This window comes from Caretta caretta, chromosome 3, assembly GCF_965140235.1.
Source record: "Caretta caretta isolate rCarCar2 chromosome 3, rCarCar1.hap1, whole genome shotgun sequence".
Classification (NCBI taxonomy): domain Eukaryota; kingdom Metazoa; phylum Chordata; order Testudines; family Cheloniidae; genus Caretta; species Caretta caretta.
This window is the reverse complement of record NC_134208.1, coordinates 201,546,040-201,570,821: the sequence shown is the minus strand read 5'-3', so window position 1 is coordinate 201,570,821 and position 24,782 is coordinate 201,546,040. Positions and strand designations below refer to the sequence as shown.

General features: G+C 42.7%; 1 protein-coding gene across 2 annotated transcripts; it reads left to right on the top strand.

The window, feature by feature from the left end:
* The first annotated feature begins 8,150 nt into the window (after positions 1–8,150).
* On the top strand, positions 8,151–23,908 carry LOC125634929 (uncharacterized). 2 transcript variants are annotated; one of them, XM_048846265.2, is made up of 4 exons: positions 8,153–8,698; positions 17,248–17,367; positions 18,466–18,572; positions 21,666–23,908. In XM_048846265.2, the coding sequence occupies exons 1-3, from the start codon at positions 8,290–8,292 to the stop codon at positions 18,567–18,569; spliced, it is 633 nt and encodes a 210-aa protein (XP_048702222.1). In that variant the 5' UTR covers positions 8,153–8,289; the 3' UTR covers positions 18,570–18,572; positions 21,666–23,908. The 2 variants fall into 2 exon arrangements, with proteins under 2 accessions (XP_074983350.1, XP_048702222.1); XM_075127249.1 differs by lacking the exon at positions 18,466–18,572 and having other exon boundaries at positions 8,151–8,698.
* The last annotated feature ends 874 nt before the right edge of the window (positions 23,909–24,782 follow it).

Below are 24,782 nucleotides of genomic sequence, written 5' to 3'. Positions count from 1 at the left end.
TCCCCATATTACTGCTCAGATCACCTGACTCAGCTCTAGATTGTTCTAGTGACCTTCTGTAATGGAGTACACTCACTTCTCATGAGGACCCCCTGTCTCAGTGTATATGCCCACTCTCTCACTCTCTGTTGGTGGTGGCTCTTTGGTGACTCAGCCCTCCAGCCAAGTCACACAGTCTTTATGGGAGATAAAAATAAGAACCCCTTCCAGGATATACCTCCAACAGGGGTCCTATCTCAGCACCCTCTGTAAGGGTCCCTCAATCTGCAGCCCTATCTTTGGGCTCACTCCTCAACCAGTCCCGCAGGGCTTATCACAGTAGCCTGGTCTGAACTGTCTCTCAGCCCCTTCTGGGCTCCCTCAAGTTGTGGCTACTTTTCAATCAGGCCTGGCCCTGGTTTGTGGCCACATCCCCCAGGGCTCCCTCCCTAGGACCTCATCACCTTTCTGGCTCCAACTCTTCACCTGGGCCACTAAAGGGATTCAGTTCCTATTCTGGCATAGATCAATGTCCAGGTCACTTTCCCAGTGGCTGGTGGCAGGGGGACCCAGGCCTGACCTCTACTCAGAGTCCCCACCCAGGGACCTTATAGATAGCAGCAATCCACCATGTCCCTTTAAATAAGCCACATCACTGCTACAATTCCTTGAGCCATTTCCTCACAGCCCCAGTTCATTCTGCACCCTTACCTCCATGCCTTGTCCTGGTTGAGTCCCAGCAGCCAGCCCAGAACTTGGCATTCTCCACAGCCTCTGCCAGCACTGCTATGTCCATGGCTCTGTAGCTTTCCCCCAACCAGCCAGGTACACCATTCACACTCCTCCAGCTCCAACAAGGAACTGATCTTACTCTGGCCCCACAGCTCTTCTTATACTAGCCTGCTGGGCCCCCGATTGGCTACTCCCTGCAGCTTCTCTGATTGGCTGCTTCCCACACTGCTGCTCTAGGCCGCTTGGAGGACTCTCTCCTCTGCCCTTTTCTGGGCTGTGTGACAGGGCCATGAGGCCTCCAGCGGGGGCTCAAAGCCTAGTCCATCCAATCACACCTTGTTTTAAATGGATCCGTTGGTAAATAAAGCTGAACCTAAAGAACTTATTTGAAATGCCTCCAAACCATGACCGGTCCATCCAGAATGGCAACCGCCAATCATTACGACACAATTTCTGAGTTATCTCACATCCTTTTGAAGGGAACAGCAAATCCCATGCACCACTTCAGTCTCGTGGAGTGGACCTGAGTTTGTTTAATCGCGTTGTTTAATATGTAACAAAGCAAACTCTGTGCAAAAGTATAAAATAATTCAGTAGGTCCTTGAATAGAGCATTAATGGGGGCGTGGAGAAGGACTCTGCTCAATAAAGTATTGTGGCATATGAGTCAGGAATTAAATATGGGAAGCAAAACAAAGAAAAACCCTGAAGTACTTAGATCTGAAATTATAGTGAAGAAAGGAAATAGGACTGTAGCCAGCTATGGAACCTAGAGGACACGTACAATATCCTTTCAGGTCATCTCTTGGCAAAATGACTTTGTGTTTACAAAGAAAGCAGCACTTGCCACAGGGCTCTTAAGCTTACTCTGCATCAGAGCAATAAACAGCAGGATCTGAAGTCTTGAGTGTGCTCAGAAACTGCTGTAATGGAAGGTTTTGGCTCAACAGCCCTGCAGATGGAAGCAGAAAGTCCTGAAGGCAGATGGGGACACAGTTATCTCAAATGTCAAAAGGTACAGGCTCATTTTCAAACTACAGGTGAGATGCTGACTATTATTAGTTCTGTAATCCATGTGAGTTCCAACTGAATTCAGTGGAGCTATTCCTGCACCGAGGTAGTACCAAATGTGAACCACGAAGGCTCAGATCCTCAAAGCTCCTTAGGAGCCTAAGTCCCATTGAAATGGATGAGAGGTGGGTGTCTAAATACCTTTGAGGAACTGGGCCTAGGTGCCTATCTGCCTCTTTAAAAAAATCTGTCAGATTCAACAATGATGAGCCCCATGGAAAAACCCATGAAGGAACTGATAGTTCTGTAGTCAGTGGAGGTTTCAGATGGTGTGTGGTCAATAAAATGTAGGCACACACATTGAATGAGCAGTATAAAAAGGAAATATTGAAGAGCTGTTTCGTTCGCTGAGCACCATTCATCTTGTGCACGGAATCAGGCAGGAAAAAATACTATATCCATTTGTACAAGGAAACTTTATGTGAAATTCCATGGCCTGTGTTATACAGGAGGTCGAATTACATTCCTTTGGGTTTAAAGTCTGTGAATCTGTGAATAAGGCTGTTGTCTGGACAACCTTAATTCTGCCATCTTCTAACTCTTGAATGCTAGACTTTGTAATCTTAACAATAGTTTAATATAGTGCTTTTTACATGAAATGTGTAAATACAACATGGTTAACAGAATTGACAAGGAAATGTACAGGAACAAAAACATTTATATTCATTTCAACTTGTGCAAAGTAAAACGCGAGGAAAATAGTAAATAAAAGAATTTCTGGCAGAAGTAATTTGCTAAAGTAATATGAGCTGTATTGTAGGCAGCTTTTAATAATTGGAGACCAAGTTATACTAGATTACTGGTAACCATTCTCTTGTAGCGATGGATAATGATGGCCAATAGGTGGTGCTAATGTTATATTCGAAGTCAATATTTTTTATTTAATTAAACGAATCACTTTGCTTTAAAGAAATATCGCTAAGCTTGTGAGCCTATTGGGAGAACTTAATGAGAGTAAATGGAATTTTTCAAGTCTTCGGGAATTTCTTCAGGTCCAATAGCATATTAGATACTGTGCAGAGGTCGTTATCGTCAGTTTTTTCCAGAGTAACTAGTAATGTTGGGTGCTTCCTCTTTTAGGTTCTTAGCATGAGAAACCCAGAATAGGCCTAATTTTTAGAAAGTGCTGAGAACCTGCCTTCTAAAAGTCAGGTCCCTTTAAGGTGTCAAGCTGGTCACCCAAAATCACTAGCCACTTCTGAAAATTTAGGCTTACGTGGTTACACTAACGTTATTGCCTCAATTTCTATAGTCTCGGAGAATGCCGATATTTTTTTTCTGGCACCTCTGTTGCATAGTGACTTGCTGTTTCATTCACCTTTTCCCACACAGGCAGAAGTGACCAGTAGTGATTTCCAGAACATGCTCACTAGAATTAGAATCTCTGTATCTGGAGAGAAGAGAATGTGAGTTATTTGAGAAATGACTTTTTCTGTGAAAAATTGTGATGACATGAAATATTTTCCATCTGTGTCAACGTTTTCCCGGTTTTTGTTAAAAAAACCCTCCCCTGAAAAAGCCCCCCGTCATATTCATTATCCAAAACTTTCAGTTTTTTAAAAAAGGGAAGTTTTTGACTAAACAAATATTTTTGCAAAAATTTTAGTCAATGTCACGCTATCTGGAGCGGCTCACAACTGTGAGTGCCTACCTCAGGCAGACTGTCAGAAAACAGGGCAGACACTTCAAACTGGTGGTGTGTTCTATAATTAGATTTCACCAAGTCAATAACAAATGTGAGCTCCTGGATCACTGTACCAGTCTTACCATGGAGTCACAGACCATCCCCTTAGTCTCTCCAATCTATCCTGCCACTCAGACAAACTGGACTTTGTGATAAAAGGTCACAAACCAAAAATCACACCACATCAGGTTTCTCCCAGTCCCCAAAGTCCAGTCATTTACCCCAGATCAAATGGTACGCCAGATCTTGCACCAAAGACAATGCTGGCAGCCAATTCTATAGTAAACTAAAGATTTATTAGCTAAGAAAAAAGAATGAGAGTTATTGAGAGATTAAAGTGGGTAAAATATATGTACAGGTAAATCACAGTTTGTAACTCTAAATGATGGATGTGAAGTAATAAATTGCCAGTTTCTCAAAAGTCTTTTATGGTACCCAGATTGTCTCTGGGGATCTCCGCTTTGCATCTGGTACACTTCCCTGTAAGAGTCCAAAAAGTTCAGCAATTAAAGACCTTTCTTTGAATTCATTCTTATATCTTCTTTTGACAGAAGAAAAGCTGACAGTGTCTGTACCCACGTAGGCTTTCCCTTTGATGACAATGAGTAAGGAATGCACTTAGTCTTTTGACCTCCAACCATCATAATGGCCAGTTGCTTTGAAATTAGCATTTTCTGTTAAAGTCCTTAAGTCCTTCATTAACATTTCACAAGATTTATTTGATGGATTATTTAATTACAGGGGTATACACAATGTAAAAGTTTGCTATTACATTATAACAGGAACAGATAAGTGAAAACAATACAAGTAACATTCCACTAGTTTTCATGAAGTTTAAACACCTGAATACACTCTTACCTTTACACTCATTTTGATCTATACTAATACACAAGTGAATTGGTCTGTGGTCCTGATCTGACCTGGTCTTCTAGTATCACAGTCAAAAAGTAATTTTCTGCCAGAAAAATGTGTTACCAGAAAATTTGACCACCTCTAAAGATAACTTTACAATTCTGGAATTATAGTAGTGTATTAAACAATACACCTCTCATTCTCCCAAACGTGGGATTTTTCTCCCCAAAATTACACCAGTCTGTGGTGCAGCACAGACAATATTCAGTACTGCATCCATGCTGGATTTAATGACCAATACCTAGTGACCTGTTAGGGATAGACTAGGAAGAAGAAATCTCCAGCTTTACAGTGTCATAGAGCATTCACTTCTCTCTCTTGTAGGTTGCAAGATATCTGACCTTAAAGCTGTGATGTTATTAACTATAAAGGGGTTTGTAAAGATTGCAGATATTAATTATTTAATTACATTTATCAGATGTGCTCTGACTGCTTGCTCAAACATGAAGAACAATGATCACATTAAAAAATGTATAAGTAACACAACACCAGTAAATTAGACTGTGGCCCAGATCCTGCAACATATTTAGGTGCCTAACTCCCGTTGAAATCAATGGACTTTATCTTTGAGAATCTGGGCCTGTAAACTCATCAGGGCAGGGATTATGTCTTATTATGTGTGTATGCAGTATCTAATTGGGAGCTAATCTGGGTTACGGCTTCCAGGCTTTACTGTAGTCCAAATAATAAATAATAAAAATAGACAATCCTTGGCTATGTACTGCACAGCCCTGCTAAGCGCAACCTCTCCCCTCAAGATAAATCTTGGGAAATGGGTAAGTTTTGCAGAATTTCATGAAAGTAATACAATATAAACTCCAGTACAACAAGGAGAAAGTTCTGGGTTAAAATCCTGGCCCTATTAAAGTCAATGGCAAAAGTCCCATTGATTTGAATGTGGCTAGGATTTTACCGCTGGACTGCTGGTCTCAGGCAGAGGAATCTGATGTACAGGGTGAAGTATAAAAAAGCTCTCATACTTTCAAAAAACTATTTGTTTTTAAACTACACAGCAACTCCATAATCCAGCTGATGTGATGAGTAGAGCCTGTTGGAAATTTTCTATCCAAATAAATGGACAGAATGTGTTTTTTTTACAAAATAGAAAGTCCCGCGCCCTCCTCCCCCCGAATCCCTTTTCATTCAAATAAACTTCAGGGTTTAAACACAAAACAGAAAACATTTCAAAACGGAAACATTTGGGGTTTTTAGCAATGATGGAAAAACAAAAGATTTGTTTGGTATTGGTGTCCTGGCATTTTTAAACAAAACACCAAAATTAAAAAAAAAAAATGGACTAAAAAAATTGAAGTTTGCTTTGCAAGAAGAAAAGAATTTTCTGACCAAGTCTAGTAAACAGGTATAAAGATCTTAATGGCATTCATTTAGGATGATGTGCTACCTACTAGTGGCTTCGCCATTTGTGAGTAGTGCATTAATTGAAATGGGAATTGGACATTTGAAGGCCTTAGGAAGCTTTGACTAGCTCATCATATAAAAATATATATACACCCACATATGCCAGTGTGGGCAAATAGTACTTAGCTTGCACATAAGAGAAAATACACACAGGAAAGTAATGGAAATGGCTTGCTGCTAAATACATATGGTTAATTAACAAGCTGTGAAGCAGTTACCTGCATAAAAGCACAGTGGATCAGCAAGTGCTGGGAAAATAAGTGCAGTTCATGCTTACAGTTTCTAATATCCCATGCTGCCAAAACTTTTCAGTAGGAATGGAAACTAAGCAGGACACTTACAATACCCCATGCCCTGAAGTTGAGTGGCTAGAAGGCCCCACCCCGATGTCACACCCATGCCACAAGAAAACCGGACAAACAGGGTAAGAACATCCAATTAGACAAACATGAGATGCACACAGAAGAATGCCCCAATAGAAATGTCTATGGAAGCCACCTGTCTGTGCTGTTTGCTTCTCCCAGGTTTTCCAGCATTTATGGCTCTGCTTGTTGTTTGGATTTGACAGGGATGTGGCTTCCCAGGCTTCCACTTTCTGTACACTCATTCTTGGCAAATGCACCTAACGTGCCATGGCCTGTCTTGTTGTGAAGCCTTCAGCAACATTTCCCTGGGAACATCTCTATGCATTCTTGCAGGAAAGGAAGAGGAAAAGCCTAAAAATCAATATATGCTCATAAGTCTGTCCACTCTCTGCTGGTCTCGAATAAACAATAGCACAGGGACGGAGGAATCCTCCTAAATTTGCCTTTGAAGAATATTTTAAAAATCAGGGACATGTTTAAAAGTGCTTTATCAGAAACTGTGAATTCTGAGTTAGGAGCATAGGAACTGTCTTTCTGGATCAGAGCAATGACCCATCTAGCTCATAGCCTGTCTTCAAGACTGGCCAGTGTAATGCCGACAGATCCTGGTTGCCAGCGGGCGGGATTGAACCGGGGACGTCTGGAGCTCAGTGATTGAACCTCCACTGCATGAGCTAAAAGCCAACTGGCTGTAGAGCAGACTCATTAATTGCTCCCTAAGTGGTCTTGGTGCCACTAGATGGGACAGAACACCACACCCAAGAGGTGTGCGGGTTACATACTTCCCCTAGCTGACGGAGCACATCTCGAGCTTCCGAGTCTTCCCAGTTGAAATCCCGGACGAGCCCCCACTTGTAACACTGACAGATCGCGGTGGCCGGGATCAAACTGGGGATCTCTGGAGCTTAGTGCATGAGTCTCTACCGCATGAGCTAAAAGCCAACTGGCTCTTAGCTAAGGCTGTAGAGCAAACTCAATCTCTTGCTCTCTAAATTGTCTTGGTGCTACAAAGTGGGACAGAACACCACACCCAGAAGGTGTGTGGATTACACCAGCACCAGCTGCTTCAGAGAAGGGGTAACTGCAGTAGGCAGTTATGGGATAACCAGTCTGTAGGGAAAGTTGCCTCCTGATTCCTTCAAAGATTGGGACGCCCTGAAACATGAGAGTTTCTATCCATTCCAGAATTCATTAATTTTAAAAATATATATTTACCGTAACAATGCTGGATAGTCTTGTTCAGATAAATGTCTGGCCATGTTTCAAATTCTGCTAAGTGCTTGGCCTTAGATGTGGCAATGAGTGCCACAGATTAATTATATATGGCCTGAAAAAGTATTTCCTTTAATCAGTTTTAAATATGCTCTCTGTCAATGTCATTGGATGGCCCCTTGTTAATGTATTATGAGTAGTGCAGAGCAGAGCCCAACCTACCTTCTGTACACCAGTTGTTAGGGTGTACAGCTTTCTCATGTCCCCACTTACACATCTCTTCTCTAAGGTAAATTAGCTGTTACCAAAATTTTCAAGTTTGAAAGGTCCCCGCAAATAGGAGGCACAATGTTCTCTACACAGGATATTTTACAACTAAAACAAAATTGGTTGCATAAGGGCAAAATTTCAATACTGTACTCTTGGGTTTTAGCCAGATTTACTGCAGCATGGAGAGTGGTAGATTTAAGCATACCAATAAAATACTGGGAATATTGCTGCTCTTATAATTCTGCCTGAGCCTTCCACAATTTCTTTCTGACACAGTATTTCAGAAAAAGCCCCTGAAAAGTTATTTTTAAAAACAAACAAGATCTGTCACTAGCCCTGGTGGAGATTTGTTTGTAATTCCCCTGTGAACAGAATTCTTAGATTTCAACCTAGTAGGCCATGAAATGTACAATGTAGCAATATCAAATATCACGAGTCACTCAGCTGTCTGCTGAAATATATGTAATTTGGAAATCATATTTGTTGTTATATCCAGGACGGTGATTCATCCTTGGAGTGAAGCTGTGGCTTGCCTCTGCATGTTTTGCAATGCTGGCTGGCTTCATAACCGCATAACTGCATGCTGTGGCTCCTACCAGATTTCTCAGCAAAAGTCTGAGCGAGGAGCAAGCTAATTCCTTGAACAATGGCATTCGCTTTTAGACAATTCTTCCTGCTAGCTGCCGATTTAATGCTTGCCTTGACCCTTTCCTGCTTCCTTTATGCTTTCGTGTGCATCTGCACTGCATTCCTCACCTGCTTTGTGATCGTTTTCTCCTTGGGGATTGTGAAGAAAATGGAGAGAAATATTGACATAAAAGGGAGAGCCATTGTGATTCTAGTGTCCAACAGCTCCATCGGACGGACGTTTGCCAGGAACCTGGACGAGGCAGGTTTCAGAGTGTCTGCTGCATGTTGGCCACCTGAAAGGAACTGGGCAAAGGTTCTGAAGGAGGAATATTCGCCAGACACGAAGCTGACACAACTCCATATAACTGAGGACGAGTATAAGATGACAATGAAAACCTTGATAGAAAAGCACTTATCTCTGAAAGGTAATATTTAGGTCAAGACTGTGGATTATGTCAATATTAGAAATGACCCCAAAGAGCACATCTGTGTATGAGGGTCCTAGTTTACCAGCAAACTAGGAAGGCAACAATACTGTAAGCATAGATCTCCAGGTATATTTATTGTTTTGCATTTTATTCTGCTTAGACAAGGAAAATAGACTAGTCAGTTTCACTTCGCACTAAAGGGCAAAGTTTCCACCCTAGCGCTTGTGGAGGGTCCCCTAGCAGCAGGATTGATAACAGTTCCATTGCACAAGGTGTGAGCAGCCCAAGGAATGAAAGGGACTGAGCCATTTGCTGTGCAGATTCTCTGCTCCTTTTTTCCATGGCAGAGGTGCATATGGACATAGAGGACTGCGGTCACCTCTGCAGAGGTAAGGTTGACAGGCTGGGTGAAAGAGCAAGAGATGAAAGAGGTTTGGTCAGTGTCCTAGGCAGAGACAACGTGCCTGGCTTTTGTTACTCAGAACCCAAATGTGGAGGGGAGGACGGGAGAAGGGGTCATGTTTGATCTTCAGCCAAAAGCACTGTTGGCTACAAGATTGCAGTTGGCTAACACCTGCAGGAGGCTAAAAGATTGCAGCACTTTGCTTTCTGATCTGGACCTCACCACAATTATCCATGGCTGGGTTGTCTCCAGATTAGATTACATGGGGCTAAACTTGAAGACAATTCATAAACGTCACCTGGGACTGTAAGAGGCGGGCAGCCTGTTGAGGTACGTTTCTCTCAGAGAACACACAACACCTGTGCTTGGGAATCTGCTGGTGTGTTTCTGGATGCAATTTTTAAAAAGTACCAGTAGTCAACTACAAAGTGCTAAATAGTTGGGGCTCGGCTATGCCAACACCCAGAGGCAGATTAAGGTTTCATGGAACCCTAGGCCACAGTAAGCGGGAAGCCCCTCCTGATGCCTTCCACCTGCAATTCTGCCCCCAGGCTACCCCTCCCTCCCCCACGGCCCTGCCCCTGTTCCAACCACGCTCCTGCCCTCTTCCGCGCCCCCCCCCCACTGCAGCCTGCAACCCGTTTGCTCCTTTCTACCCTCCCCCCAATACCAGAGAAGCTCTGTCCCCCTGCCACGGCCATGGGACTGCAGCAGAGAGTGAGAGCACCCCCAGCCCTGAGGCCAGGGCAGGGAGTGAGAGCTTCTCCAGTCCAGGAGCCACAGCTGGGGTCTGGATGCTGGGGCTTCCCCCACCCTGCCTGGTGCTTCTGCCGGGAAGTGGGGTCAAGGTGCAGGGGCCTCCCCCACCCCAGCTTCCCGGCGCAGTTATTTGGGTTGGGGTGCGGGGGCTTCTGCCGGGGAGTGGGGTTGAGGTGCGGGGGTGTCAATTTTTCTGGGGTCCCCCAATTGGCTGGGGCCCCTGGGCATGGGCCCTGTCGGCTCAATGGCTAATCCGCTGTTGGCAACACCAACTCTCATTGTTACTGTAAGAGCTGAGAACAGAAAAAGTGTTTGGTTAACAGCCCCTTGGTTTAAATATGAGGGGTCTGGCCATGAGATTTTGAGCAAGGGCTAATCAGCTCTGGAACATGCTTCAGTAGTTGATTGGCAGAGCCCAATATTTCAAGGTTTCTTCATGCTCTTGGCTCTGTCTAGCCAGGAGGGCATGTTTAATGAAAGAGGGAGAATTTTAGGTTTATGTTTGAGCAGAAGTATCCATTCTAGTATGGGCACTGGGCCTGTTGAATTTGAATGGATCTTTGTAAGTGGTTGTACACGTGGATAGTGGTTTAGGTAGACGCCGTATTAGAAATCAAAATACACAAATAAAATTCAAAAATATCTAGGGTTATAATAGTTGATACTAGCAAACTTTTTGGGATATGAAGGGATATGAAACCTTGAACTTCAGTGCTTATGCCAATCTTTAACTATTAGAGATCAGGAGACAAGTTTTGGTTCCCACAAATCAAGAAGGATGTTGATAAACTGGAGAGGGTTCAGAGGAGAACTACCGGAATGATTAAAGCATTAGAAAACCTGCCTTATAGTGATAGCCTCAAGGAGCTCAATCTACTTAACTTAACAAAGAAAAGGTTAAGAGGTGACTTGATTACAGTCTATAAGTACCTACACGGGGAACAAATATTTAATAGTGGGCTTTTCAATCTATCAGAGAAAGGTCTAACACAATCCAATGGCTGGAACTTGAAGCTAGACAAATCCAGATGTAACGTAAACCTGTACGAAATTGTTGGGTATTGTATTAAATTAACCAGAAGCTTGGTCACGTTGCAATCTGCGCAGGAGTCCTCATGGGCTTATAAACTCTACCAGAATCCCTGCAAGTGTTATGATCTCCAGCGGTGTTGCTGCAGGTCCAATATGCTTTGCTAGAGTCTGCGAATATTTTGGGACAGATCCTTAATGACATTAGGGAGCAGTTGCTTGTACCAGTAGTCCTGTTGACAGCAGTGTGTATATAGTATGACTATTTACCATTAGATAAGGAGATTCTCCAGATGAGGAGAATGCCTCATGTAAGGGAACCATTTTGTCTAGGGAGGAGGGGAAGATACAATCAGTCTACAAGGCTAACAGGTTTCTTCATGTCTTAAGAAATTAGTCATGTATTTTTTTTTTCAGAAGGGGTGCAGAATAGGGCAGGAGCTGGATACATACCTCAAGCTAGTGACACTCAATTATCCAGGTGCCTTGTCATCCTTGAGAAAAAGGCAGACATCACACAGACATCAGACAAGGCATACAACCAGTCAAGAAAGTGGAGAAGTTCTATGGCCTGTGTTATGCAGGAAGTCAGACTTGATGATCAGAGTGGTCCCTTATGGCCTCAAAATCTATGGCTCTATCAATATTTAATGCTAAGATCATGCAATGAGCAGTTCTAGTTAAAGATATGCTTGCATATACCCTGTGTCATCTTTGTATCACGCATGCATGCTTTAGCTCCTTGTGCTGACATGAGTTACACATTCCTGTATTTCTCTACATATATTCAGGTTTGCCAGCCCCCCGTGTTCAGAAAAACATGAGTCAGGCGCCCAAAAATCACGAGTGCCTTAAAAATACTGATTTTTTTTTAAAGAAATGTTGGGTCCTTTTTATTTGTCTTCTGGCTTTTGAGCCTTTAGGGTGCCCTCGGGTCACCTTTTCAAGTTTTTCTCTGCAACCATGAGAGCGAGAAACATACATTTCATTTACAGAGAGAGAGGGAGAGAGTCTCACCAAATCACATGCCTCCAGGAGCTGGGGCTCTAAGGAAAACATCCAGTATTACAAGAGTTACTGACACTGTGTATGAATGATCTGGGATCCAGCTGCTAGAGAGACTGCTGCTACTCATGTTTGTGCTGTTGTCTGGACATATTGCCTGGAACCGTTGTCTCTTGTTTCATGACTTTCAATGCTGGCTGCAAAGTGAGGCCTTGAGGGTAGCACAGTAAAGCAAGTTAAAACTGGGGAGAATCTTAAAGCTTAATATGGCTGTGAAGCAGCCCCTCTCCACTGCAGAAAAGATACAGGCAAAACAAAGCAAAATTCTTGCCTGTTAGCGTGATTAATTCCGATAGTGCTTGTCACCATGATACCCAGCCATCCTCCTGAACACAGGAGCTTGGAAACAATATACAAAGGGTTAGTCAAATGCTCAGTGAAAATCAGTACTTGTTGCATCCTGCCCTAGCTTTTGCCAAGTCCAGTGAATTCCAGAGGCAGCAGCTCTCAAGCAAGAGCAATCTGGTAATGTGCGTGGAGTTCTCAGATTTCTCAGATGATCTTAACGGCCGGGGCAGGGTACCGGGTGAAAGATGGTTTCAGATAACCCAGTCCCAGACTGTTCAGATTTTAAAGATCATCACCTTCAGCTTGAATGGCACCCGGTGCAGATTTGGGCACAAGTGTCATGTGTCCATGCTGGCCCGTGTCACTCAGAAGCTGGGAACTTTGGCTCTGATCCTGCAGTGAGCTCCCTGTGGGCAGATCCCCGTGGAGCCCATTGACTTCAGCAGGGCTCTATGTATGTGTACACAGCACTCCGCAGCATAGAGGTGACTGCAGGATCAGGGCCTTGCATTCTAGTTCTGTTGGAGCTTCTGGGACGACTCCAGGGGGAGCCCCAAGGAGACCACTTTGAAGTGTTTTATACAGAAGATCCCAGCCTTTCCTGTGTTCTAGGATAGTTCGTTTCTCTCCTCAGACAGTTCATTCCTTCTCAATTTATTGCTTTCTGTTGTTGCATTTCTTGTACCCGCCTTTTCCCTGGCTCTCCCTAAACATCCTCAGTCTCTTCAGAGGTCCCCTCTTTTCTTTTCTCCTCCATACGCTTTATTCATTCTGTCCCTTGGGGTTTGATCACTTTCCTTCTATTTCTAAAGCCTCTATTTCCCTGGTCCTATTCTGATTTATTTAATTCGTTTCATTTTCCAATTTCACACTCATTCCCTCTCCCTCGTACAGTTTTTCCCCTCTCCTTTTTCTCTGCTTTACTCTCTTTCTCTTTCACACAGCTTTCCATATCGCTCATCCAACCTTTTCCCATCACTCAGCTAACTGGTGCTTTCTACTTCCCCGGTGCCTAAGACATCACAGGAGGCAGGCAGCTCTTTGTCAAGTTGCTGAATGATGTGTACACATGAAGAAAGTTTTGCCTATTAAAAATCATGAGTTTCATCAATGGTAAAGGGAAATGCAAAATGATAAACTTCCTAGATTTTACTCTTGTCTGTAGCTGGCTGGATTGTTTTCACTGTGAACAAATTATCCAAAAGATTGAGCCTTCTTTTTATTCATGAACAGCATGACAGCATGAACAGCATTCATCCTGACAGGTGTGACTGTATTTGGTATTCAGAAATATTCAAAGAATAGTTTGGCCAAATAATTTAAAAGCTAGGAGCCGTTTGAAGTCTCTTCATTTTGACTATTTGATAGTCAGTATGTGAAACGGATCACTTGGTATTGTTCCTGATCCCTGATTGGATGGGTTAAACTCTTTACACAGAAGAATTCATAAATAAATAATGATGATCAACAAATTGTAAATAATGAATTAGCAAGCACACTTGTTCCTGCACAAATATCATGCCCTTCTTCATAAGCATAGGTCTATTCAAATGGTGAAACATCCTTCCCTTTACAGAGAGCCTAGACAAGACATCAAACACCACTCAGTCCCTAAAGACAGATCATATGGCCCAGAGAGTTTTGGTTATGCAACCAAAAGGTCCTTCTCTATTAATAGCGCAATATTATTGCTAAAAGTCCAAACGCTGCCAACCATCTTAGAAATTAATGGATATGCACTTAAATGGCATAATCAAATTAATTGAGATTTGGTCAATGTAGAGCTAAAACTGGGTTCAGGGACTATACCTGCCCCTTTGCCTCACTGCTAATACTTGTGGATTTGCATTTACATTTAAAATAAAGTTTCTCTTTGCTGTAGCTGTGTGAAAGATTCACACAAAGAACTGGGGAAACTGACTGACTATTGAATGATAAGAGTGAAACTGACTATTAGAATGGATCGAAAATTGGACAATTGCCATCTCAATTTCAATTTTGCAAAACCACATTTTCTGTCAAAAAAACCCCAACCCAACCAACCAAACATTGACGGAAGATTCTTGACCAGCTCTACAGACTATATGCAGAGTGGTGCTTTAATGCACAAAGCAATAAGCTAAAAAACAGAGAAACATTCCCCCCCGCCAACCCAGTTTCATTCAGAAACAAGAGATCTCAGGTAATACTTATAACAATAATGAATAAAAAAAGGGTACAGACAGAAATATGACTTTTAAATTGATAGAGTCCCTTTCTAAAGCTACAATTATAATAATAGAAAGTAAAACCACATAAAGTTAGGATGATGAAGTGACACAGCTCAGATCACAATATACAAAACTAGGGAAATTCTGGGTTAAGGCTGTAACCCAATTCTTAACTCACTCCCCTTTCTATCCACTGGGCTATGCTCTGAATAAAATGCGTCAGAGAGTTCACTTTCTAGTTGCACTTCTATCTTTTATCCTTCTCTGAGGCAGCTCCTCCAGAAATTTTATTCATGAGCCATAACACCGGAGAGCAGTGCATGTCTGATTGCATCAGTCATGTTGAGCTACATGATATAAAACAATACAACATGACTGACATCACAGCCAAGATGTGGGAGAGGCGGGGGAGACGGGGGTGGGGGGAAGATACTTTAAGTAAAAGCTCAGTTTTTCTGAGAAAGAAAAGGAGCAAAATATCGAATGTGCTTGAGCAAAATAATCAGGTGCAAGGGGAAAAATCTTCCTATTAACTCCAGGTGGTATGCACAGTGGGCTACATGCATGTTTGGTGTAATAATAAATCCTATCTAATACTTTGCTGAAAAGCACAATACCATATACCTCAAAGCACATGGCAGCTGAAGGTAAGCCTTATTGACCCGATGTAAGTAAGATGGTGGATGGATACACCAGCCAGGGAAAGCCAAAGTCCTGTCTCAAGGGTAACCTTATTGCCACAAAAGGATTCAAAACAAGAGCAAAGTGGCTCCTATCATTTGCTTTCAGCCACCACAGGCCTTTACAGCTTTCAACAAACTGGGAGTGAAGAGAATATGCTCTTCCTCGGGTACCTTTCCTAGGCCTCTTGCCAGGTCCCCCTAGAAGCACTTTCCTCAAGGCCTTATTTCAACTCCCTGCTCACTTTCTGAGGGTGAGCCAGGAGAACTCCTTTTATTGTCTCCATCAGGGAGTCACGTGATGAGCAGCTGATTTCTCGCCATCATGTGCCCTGACTGGAGACTGCAATTCCCAGTAACTCCTGGACTTAAAGGGGATATGCCATCATAACAGACATACCGGCTAACCCTGTGCTTAGAGATCAGTGCTTTGTTACATCCTCAAAATCAACGAGGAGTCTAGTGGCACCTTAAAGACTAAAATTTATTTGGGCATAAGCTTTTGTGCGTAAAAAACCTACTTCTTCAGATGCATGGAGTGAAAATTACAGATACAGGCATTATTATACTGACATATTAAGAGAAGAGAGTTACCTTACAAGTGGAGAACCAGTACTGACAAGGCCAATTCAATCAGGGTAGATGTGGTCCACTCCCAGTAACTGATGACGGGGTGCCACCGGACTCCTCGTTGATTTTGTGGATACACACTAACACGGCTACCCCTCTGATACTTGTTACATCCTGTTTCACGGACAGAAAAACAGAAATACAAAGAGCTTAAATGTCGTCTCTGAGTCAATGGGTATGTCGACACAGCAGCAGGAAGATGCGATTCCCAGCTAGAGTAGACATATACACGCTAGCTCCTCTTCAGCTAGCATGCTAAAATACTAGTGTGGCCGCAGTGATACGGACTAACCACTCAAATACATACCCAGGGTGTCAGGTGGGATTGTCCTTGGGTGGCTAGCCCAAGCCATAGCCTGTCCTGCCATGGTCACACTGCAATATTTAGTGCACTAGCTTGAGCAGAACTACCTCATATATGTCTGCCTGCACTGGGAATTACACCTCCCAGCTGCTGTGTAGACCTACCCAGTAGGACTCAGTGGCTGACTCCCATTCCTGTGCTTTGTGCTTTTAAACCAGGGCTGAATTTGTCTCAGTATGCTGTGTAGATATGGCTTATATATCGTTACATGGGGAAAAGCAACTTCTTAATTAGGAGGGTTGCAGGGGAAAAAACCCTGATGATTTTTGAAAAATGCCATTTCCATTTGGATGAAATTTTATTCAAGTGGAAATTTTCTGCATGTCTCTAGGCCTAAGTAAAATATTTGATAATATTGATGGATGAACGCATAAGAGCCGTTTGATCTTACATCAGCAATTTGACATCACTTCTCTGGACTGGCCCACATTGGAGTATAATGGACTGCTCACAATTTGGATTTATTTTTTCACAATTTATTTCATGCAACTTTGGAAATATTTTGCATGAAGCTGGTTGAAGCTTAAAGCTGGTTGAATTTAAAAAATTTTCATGCAAATTATTTGAAGATTTTCATAATTTTGCATTTACCTTTTTGGCTGCAGCTCGTAAAAGTAAAGATTTTCATTAAAAGTTTCTAAATTTTTTGCAATACCTTTTCATCATCTTTTAGTCCGCTCTAATATGAAGTATGTAATGCTAGAACTTTTGGAGAACTGGGATTCCAGCTTGGATCCATGTCTAATTGTGTATCAGAACAGTTAAGTGTTATATGGCTCAGATTCGCCTCATTTTTTATCTAAATGCAGCGGCTACTTGCAATATGAAAAGGAGTACTTGTGGCACCTTAGAGACTAACCAATTTATTTGAGCATGAGCTTTCGTGAGCTAATGCTCACGAAAGCTCATGCTCAAATAAATTGGTTAGTCTCTAAGGTGCTACAAGTACTCCTTTTCTTTTTGCAAAGACAGACTAACACGGCTGTTATTCTGATACTTTCAATATTTATTTTTAAACGGAGTAATGTCACCTTTATTTGTGTGCAGAGAAATACTATGAAATAACATGAAAATGAATTGTAAAAATTAACACAGCTCATCTCATGTCAATTGGACAGGCATGTATGGGCTGATGAAGAAGCCTTCGGTCCTGATGTGGGAAGAACAGGAGCCAGACACAAACAGATTCTCTGAGGGGAAAACTTCTTATAAATGGAAGGATGTTTGCAGAACTCCAGGTAGGGTAAACTTTAGCCAGTCGAGCACATCTGAATATGTTGCTCCTCTTAGTCCCTCTCTAGACTTGGTGTGTGTGTGGGGGGAAGTATTGAAAAAAAAATGTGTAAGCCTATTTGTCTTAACGGAGACTGTTTTTAAACATCACTTAGCACCTCCGATGACAGGGTTCAATATCTTTAAAAATGTTGTAGCTGCTCCTGGTCAACTTTAGACTCCACCCCTCACGATGGTTGACCATAACTAGCTTTGAAAACGTATTTAAAATCACCCATTTGAAAACACACACATTCTTTTCTAATCTAGGCAGGGCCTTACTGTAATTAGAATTTGCCAAATAATTGATTTTGCAGTTCAGTGTCCAAACTGGGTGAGAGAGGGGAGAGACTGATTCAGCTTGAAGGAAATGTTTCATTTCATTCTTGGGTGCCCCCCCTTTTAAAGTTAATTCTTGCTAAATTTCAAAACAAAAAGTGGTAACATTTTGTTTTGAAAATATTTTTTTTAAATCACTTTTTTGGCTATTTTTTTTAACCCTGGTGGAGGTTTTTTTTCCCATCAAAACTCTTCTCTGAATTTGACCCAAATTTATTAACAAGTTTGGTCAACCTGACGCTTTGTTTTTCAGCAAATAAACTGTTTGCTGAAAAAATTCCACCCAGCTCTAGTTGTAATGTGAGTAAATTATCTAGGGCCTAATCCTCTGAGGTGCTGAGTGCCTTTGGTTCCCACTGCTGTCATGGTTGTTGACATTTAAGCGAATGGGGGTGAAGAACAAGTCACAGAGATTTTCGACAGTCTCAGTATCTTAAAGGATCTGGCCTTTATCTGGGGAAGAGTTTTCCTCATGTTTTGCTTTTCATATAGTGGACTAAATAAAAAAGTGGTAAGCTCGTAAGGACTTATCTAGACTAATACTTAGGTTGCGGCAAGCTGAGGTGCAGATCTACCCTGCACTAGTCTACCGGGAACTCAGGGTACGTCCACATCTGAACTGGGAGGTGGGATTCCAAGCTCACATCGATGTACCTCTGCTAAGTCTGCTTGAGCTAGTGTCTAAATATAGCAGCATGTCTGCAGTTGCATTCTTCTCTTTGCAGCCTTCCTCATGGCACTTCTCTTTCTCCCTGTGAACTATGGCGTGACTTTTGCAAAGAAGAAAAGCCTGCAGTTACTTACTAGCCCACTGAAGTCCAAAAACTGACAGGTGAGACAACATCGGCATCTTAGATACATCCAGCCTGGCAGAGGGTCCACTCACGTCACACTCCTGAGCAGACGCTGCCCCAGACTCCAAAAATCAGGGTCATTCCAAAATCTGGGGAGTTTAGACCTGAGGCTATTTTCAACCCTTTTAAAATAGGGGCTGTTTGCAAAAGTCACACCTGGATTTGGTTTTTGCTTTCCAGTGGCCCCAAGATCTGATGGTGTTCAGACTCAGGGTTTTGGTTGGGGCAAATCTCTAGTATGGGGACATGAGACTGCAAAGAATGCCTGAAATTCTCCCTATCCTGTCCTGTCAGGTATCTGTCCTTGCTTTGGAAATTCTATCCTGAAAATTCACTGGGTCTGATTCTGATCTCTCTTACACCAATATGAATGAGAAGGAACTTCCCTGACTTCACTAGATGTACATTTACAATGTTGTTTTAACCTTGTTGGTCCTAGGCTATTAAGCAAGGTGTGTGAGGTAATATATCTTTTATTGAACCAATTTCTTTGGTGAAAGAAACAAGCTTGTGAGGACGGAGGGGTCAGATGTGGAGTGATCACTTTGTGAAAAATGTTCACCCATCCGTGATATGGCGTTTTTGTCTCTTATTTTCTGTGTGCGTTCATTGGAGAGCAGAATTATTGTCTTGTGTTACCCACATAGTTGTTACTGGAGCATTTAGTGCGCTGGACAAGGTATTTTGTGATAGGCATGTGTAAGACCCAGGGATCTTGAAAGGTGTGTTGGGGGGTGGGGGGTATTGATCATCATAGCAGGAGTCATATGTCTCAGTCCTCATCCTCAAAGGAAACCCGCAGAACACCTTCAAAAGATGACTCTGGGAGCTTAAATTCATAACTTTACTAGACACTAAAAATCATGGACATAGAAGAGACACTGGATTTATGGCTCTGTAAGTGTGTGGGATTCACCCCTGTGGTGCCTCCTGCTGGTGTCCTGGGAATTAGCTCTACTTCCAGCCTTGGAGTGCCCTCCTCAGGCCTGTATCCCGCTTATGCCAGGCCCCCATGTTCTTCCCGGACCCGGTGCCCCTTGCACCCCAGGGTGCTGCCCCCTGGCAGTAACCCCTCACTTGCAGGGTCTCCCCTCCCCAGGGAACCCCCACCCCCTATCCCTACCTTGCCTCAGTCATAGGGTACTGCCAGTCACCAGCGAGCCTCCGCACCCTGGGGCAGACTGCAGTATAAGCCCCTCATCACAGGCAAGGTTGGGTTTGGACCTGCTGCCTCTGTCTAACCTGGGGCTGTCCCCTGCAGCCCCCATACCTGTTTGGCCTAATACTAGGCCGCAGCCTGGGGCTCCCCCGGCTGGAGCTCCCCCGGCTCCTCAGGCCCTTCCCCAGCCCTGCTCCAATCTAGGTACTCTGCTTAGGTTCCTGCAGCCAGGTCCCTCCCTCTCAGAAGCTAGAGAGAGTCTCTTTATATGGCCAGCTGAGTCTGTTTGGGGCATGGCCAGAGCTGAAGCTGCCTCCCAGTCAGCCCAGCCTAAGGCTCCCAGCCCCAGCTCTCTCCAAGGGCTGGCTTTTACCCCTTTGGGCCAGGAGTGGGTGACCACCCCGCTACAGGCTCACTAAAACGATGTGTAACCCACTGACCCTGCTTTGTCCTATGACCGCAGAGATGTTAACTGCCCAGTTCGCCTTGAATGGTCTCTTGCAACACGTTAACACCCTATGCTAAACAATCTGTTCCACCTTGTATTTAGCTGTCACCCTCTGAATACATTTCCTAGACCCGAAGAAGAGCTCTGTTTGAGCACAAAAGCTTGTCTCTCTCACCAACAGAAATTGGTCCAATGAAAGATATTACCTCACCCACCTCACTAGATGTATGCCAATATTAACTTTTTCCTGCAAAGCCCATGTGCTTTAACCTATGTCACATCAAATAATGTCACCTACTCTTACGCTACCAAAAAACCTCCAAGGCAGAGCCTTCCTCTGAGTCTCCCATTGGGTTCTGGGTTGCTTGCTTGTTCAAGGCTTAGTTCTGCTCCTGCAAGCACTTCCACTGAAATCAGTGGGACAACTTAGGAGGGAAGAAACCAGGCCGCACGGGTGGCAGAATCAAGGCTTTAGCCTGTAAACTACTTGTGGTGAGGACAATGGGCCAAATTCCTGTGGAATTCTGCAGTCAGTGGAGTTACTGTGGATTTGGATTGGCATGAGAGCAGAATTTGTCCAGGCCAATCTCTAATATTGGCACATAATGATGTGCAACATGCCTCGAACTCGGGACCTGAACTCGCCACCTATTGGTTTCCACAAGGAATTTAAGGTGCTTGTTCTGAATTATAAACCCCTAAATGGCCTGTGACCTGCCTGCATGATGGACCTTCTCTTCCCCATTGCAATGCTAGGACAGTTGCAGGCAGTGGAAGCCCTCAAGATGGAACCGACGGGAAGAAAAGCTGCCAGCAAGGCGCGCTCCATGAGGGTCCCTCGACTTTGGGACTCATGCCCCTGCTTGGTCCAAGGTAGCCAGAGAGTGTTGACCATCAGGGTATATAGCAAAGGCCCATTTATTTACCCATGCTTTTGGGAATGAGGAATAGGGTAGAGGCTGCCTTCGTGCACGAGGTGGGTCATGTTTGGGTTACTTCTCACCACTGACTGGCTTTTTTATTGGTTAAAGGCGAGGAGAGGCTCCTGGTTCTGTATGTATGAACATACTTCTTGGGGGTGGTAAAAGCACCTCAGAGGTATTCAGGTAATCCCATTGGTTTCAGTGAGAATTAGGCACCTAAATACCTTTGAGGCTCTGGGCCCTAGAGCCTGATCAAAAGCCCAGTAAAGTTAGAGTCTTTGTATTGACTTCAATGGATTAGACCTCAGAGCTTGGCCTAGATGCTTTTTGAAAGAAATATTAGAAATGGAAATAAATAAATATCAACTTCTCTCTCATTTGGTCTGCACACGCTCACCAGTGGCTGTGCCATAGTAGTGATGTGATATGGATCGGAAAACAGTTCAGTTGGAATGGAATAATTTGCATGAAATCAGAGTGAATGGAATTATTCACTGCTGAAGAAAGAGATTAATCTCCCTCCCCAATACATTTATTTCAGCACAGAAGGAAACTTGTGGAATGACTCAACGGGTTACTAATGCCGCAGTGAAAACGAGATGCAGGGAGGAGTAACTTGGAATGGAACTGAACTGACTGATTCCTGACTTGCAAGAATCAAGTGCTGAATGGTGTCTTCAAACTTAGTCATAAGACAATGAGAAAACATTGTGAATTAGATCTGGATGGAAGACTATTACCCTAGTTGTATTGCAGGTCTGCTTTCAAATCACATTTGTAACTGAGAATATGCTGAATGTTGAAATTGTACTGGGATAAATGATCTAAGATGGAAGGAAATAATGAAAAACTCTCCTGAAAGACTACTGAACGTTAAGCTTTCGACATATGCTGTGCTATGACTTGGCTTAATTGATGGACAAACTGTTGGTCTTTCATCTCTCAAATTGCAGCTCAGAATTATCATTACACATGTGAAATGTAGTCTAGTCCTGGCCCACAGAAAAGAACGGTAGTTAAATGTCAAACTGAGCCAAAACTAACCATTTTAATTCAACCATGTCAAAAAGTTGTGTTTTGATTAAAGCTGTTAAAACATTTCATTGCAACATTTCTGAATTGAAAGTTTTGGTTTCTAGCCAAAAATGTTTGGCCTTTGGTTTTTCACCAAAAAGTCAAAATTTTCTGTGGTAAAAGCAGACACTTTAAAAAACAAAAAAACGCATGTAGTCAAACACCCAATTTGCAGTTGAAAAACAGTTTCAATGGAACATTTTTAATCAGCTCTGGTGAGCAACAATATTTTGTCCGGAAATTCCTTGTGCAGTTTTAGATGGATAATGTATTCTTTATTTTCTCCACTAATCTGTTGCATGTCATTGATGTGGGCTTTTAAATCGCTGCTGTTTCATGGATGGTTAAATGATACCTATTTGTATTCACACTGGTATGTACAGCCTGATTGTACAGTCCTTATTTGAACAAAACACCTGTTGGCTTCAATGGAAATTGTTTGCTTAAAGACATTATGATAGACTATAATTGTTTATAATGCTTTATGATCCTTTGAGATAAAAGGAACTATACATTTATAAAATTATGGCTTTAAGGCAATGCTGTTGTGAAACCCAGTTATGATATACCTTCCCTAAAATTATAATACAAATTAGCTACATCAAAGTAATGCAGAAGTTATATGTTGAGATTTTCAAAGCTGTCTAGGGGAGACTAAAACAAATACACAAAAGTCAGAGCTGGTCAAAATTATTCCTTTATTTTTTTTTAGAAGTTTTTTCCCCCTGCAGCAAATGTTTCTTTCCCCCCTCCGTACCCCCTCCAAAAAAATAGAAAAATGGAAAAGGAGAGAAAAAGCCTAAAAAATGAAACAACTTCATTTTCGATTTCAAAATAATTTTCATGTTTTCAATTGTTTTTTTTAGCAGAACACTGAAAAAATTCAAGAGCTTTGAGAAAATTTTCTGGAAAACAATTCCGCCCTCACCCCCCCCCCCCCCCAACAGACTCACCATTTTCCAGCCAGCTCTAATGAAAATGCAGCTGGCTTACAAATGTTTGGTCCCATGGCAACTAAACCCTCAAATTCAAGAGCTGACAATGGAAATGACAGCTGACCACTCAAGCCCTGAACCTTCTCCCATTGAACTCAATGGCAAAATGCCCAATGTCACACGTGCAGAGCCAAGCTGTAAATACACCCACCCTTCCTGGGTAACGCTCTCAGAATGTTTCCCAGCCAAAAGCGTTTATTTACATTATGTGAGCACTGACATTCTTTCCATTTTCAAAAATATCATGGCAGATGTTATCAACAAGTCACATTCTTTGCCAGCTGCCTTTATCAAAGCCACAGTCCCTATATGCCAACTCTAGCAATAGAGTCAAAAAAATACAGCACAAGGCCGATATCAGTACAATTCCACTGGGATAGCTGCTCCTCGGAGCGGTAATTCTCCTGTTAGAATACCTTGCTGTGTTTTCAGGCCTGGTGCTGTAGAATTCCCTTACATGACTAGTGTTTACTCACATGAGTAGTCATACTGAAGCCAAATCCAACTGAGTATGGGCTACTCACCTGCATAATGATCTGCAGGGCTGGCATTTTAGATAAGGTGGTCTTTGGGGGCAGGAATACCGTTTTATCTGCTCGTATCACTGCTAAAAAACACTGTAATGCAATGCTAATAATAAATAGCCATTACGGTGGTCTGGTTTTATATTATTGTTACTAACTTGATCAATAAAAACATTGAATGTGCCCTCTTATCTGACCCACATGCTTGAGTTTCTTCTATATATAACTTCAGAAAAATACAGAATGTATTCACGTGTTTGAATGTCCTTGCAGCTCAGCTTTTATTATATTAACCTATAGGCCAGGAAAGTGTGGGTTCAAATCCTATTCCATGGCTTACACACAATACAGCATAGAATTATTATTATCATACTATACATTGAGCTGAGCTCCTCCTCAAGTTTGTCTTTTCCAAAGCTGGTATTCCTCCCTTTTAATTCAGAAGGGTTTGAGCTTGATCTATATCTTTTGGGTCAGTCTGGTCCCAGCTGACAGCATGGCTTTCTCAGAGTTAGGATTTCATGTGTAGAACTCTACCCCTAAGAGCACCCATCTTGGGTCAGCTACTGTTCATTTAACTTCCCCTGTTTCCATCTGCCATTCTGTATGGCTAGAGTGGCAGTCTTTGACACGGGGAGAGTCTGCTGTTAGTCTGTTGTGTCTGGTTAATGACCATTCTTTCTTACCACTCATTCTTGCTGAGTAGTATCTTACTACATGAGTAATCCTATTGGTTTAAGCAAGACTAGTTGTAGAGTAAGGTGCCACTCAGGGAGAGTAAAGTTGTCAGAATCTGGCCTTAAATATTCAATTTGTTTTACATAAAGCCATTTAGGAGCTGGGCACATAGATTCTTTATTTAAATAATCTAAAAAATGCATACTTCCCCCAAATCCCTAGAGACCTTTGAGTTCTTCTTCAACAAAGCAGTTTCCTTGTCCCCCTCATTCTCTGCCCCTTTCCCAGCCTAACTGTTTGTTCATACTTACAGCTTTCTCCTTTCCTCTAGCTGTGCGCTATAAACTTTGAAGCAGATCTGCACTTAGCACTGAATTGGGCTTCCAG

What these genes read in the sequence shown, in the direction of transcription:
- LOC125634929 (XM_048846265.2), top strand. Translation starts at nt 8,290, where the DNA reads ATGGCATTCGCTTTTAGACAATTCTTCCTGCTAGCTGCCGATTTAATG. An exon ending in AAAGCACTTATCTCTGAAAG is followed by an intron (nt 8,699 to 17,247) that starts GTAATATTTAGG and finishes TCAATTGGACAG; the next exon opens with GCATGTATGGGCTGATGAAG. An exon ending in GGATGTTTGCAGAACTCCAG is followed by an intron (nt 17,368 to 18,465) that starts GTAGGGTAAACT and finishes TTCTCTTTGCAG; the next exon opens with CCTTCCTCATGGCACTTCTC.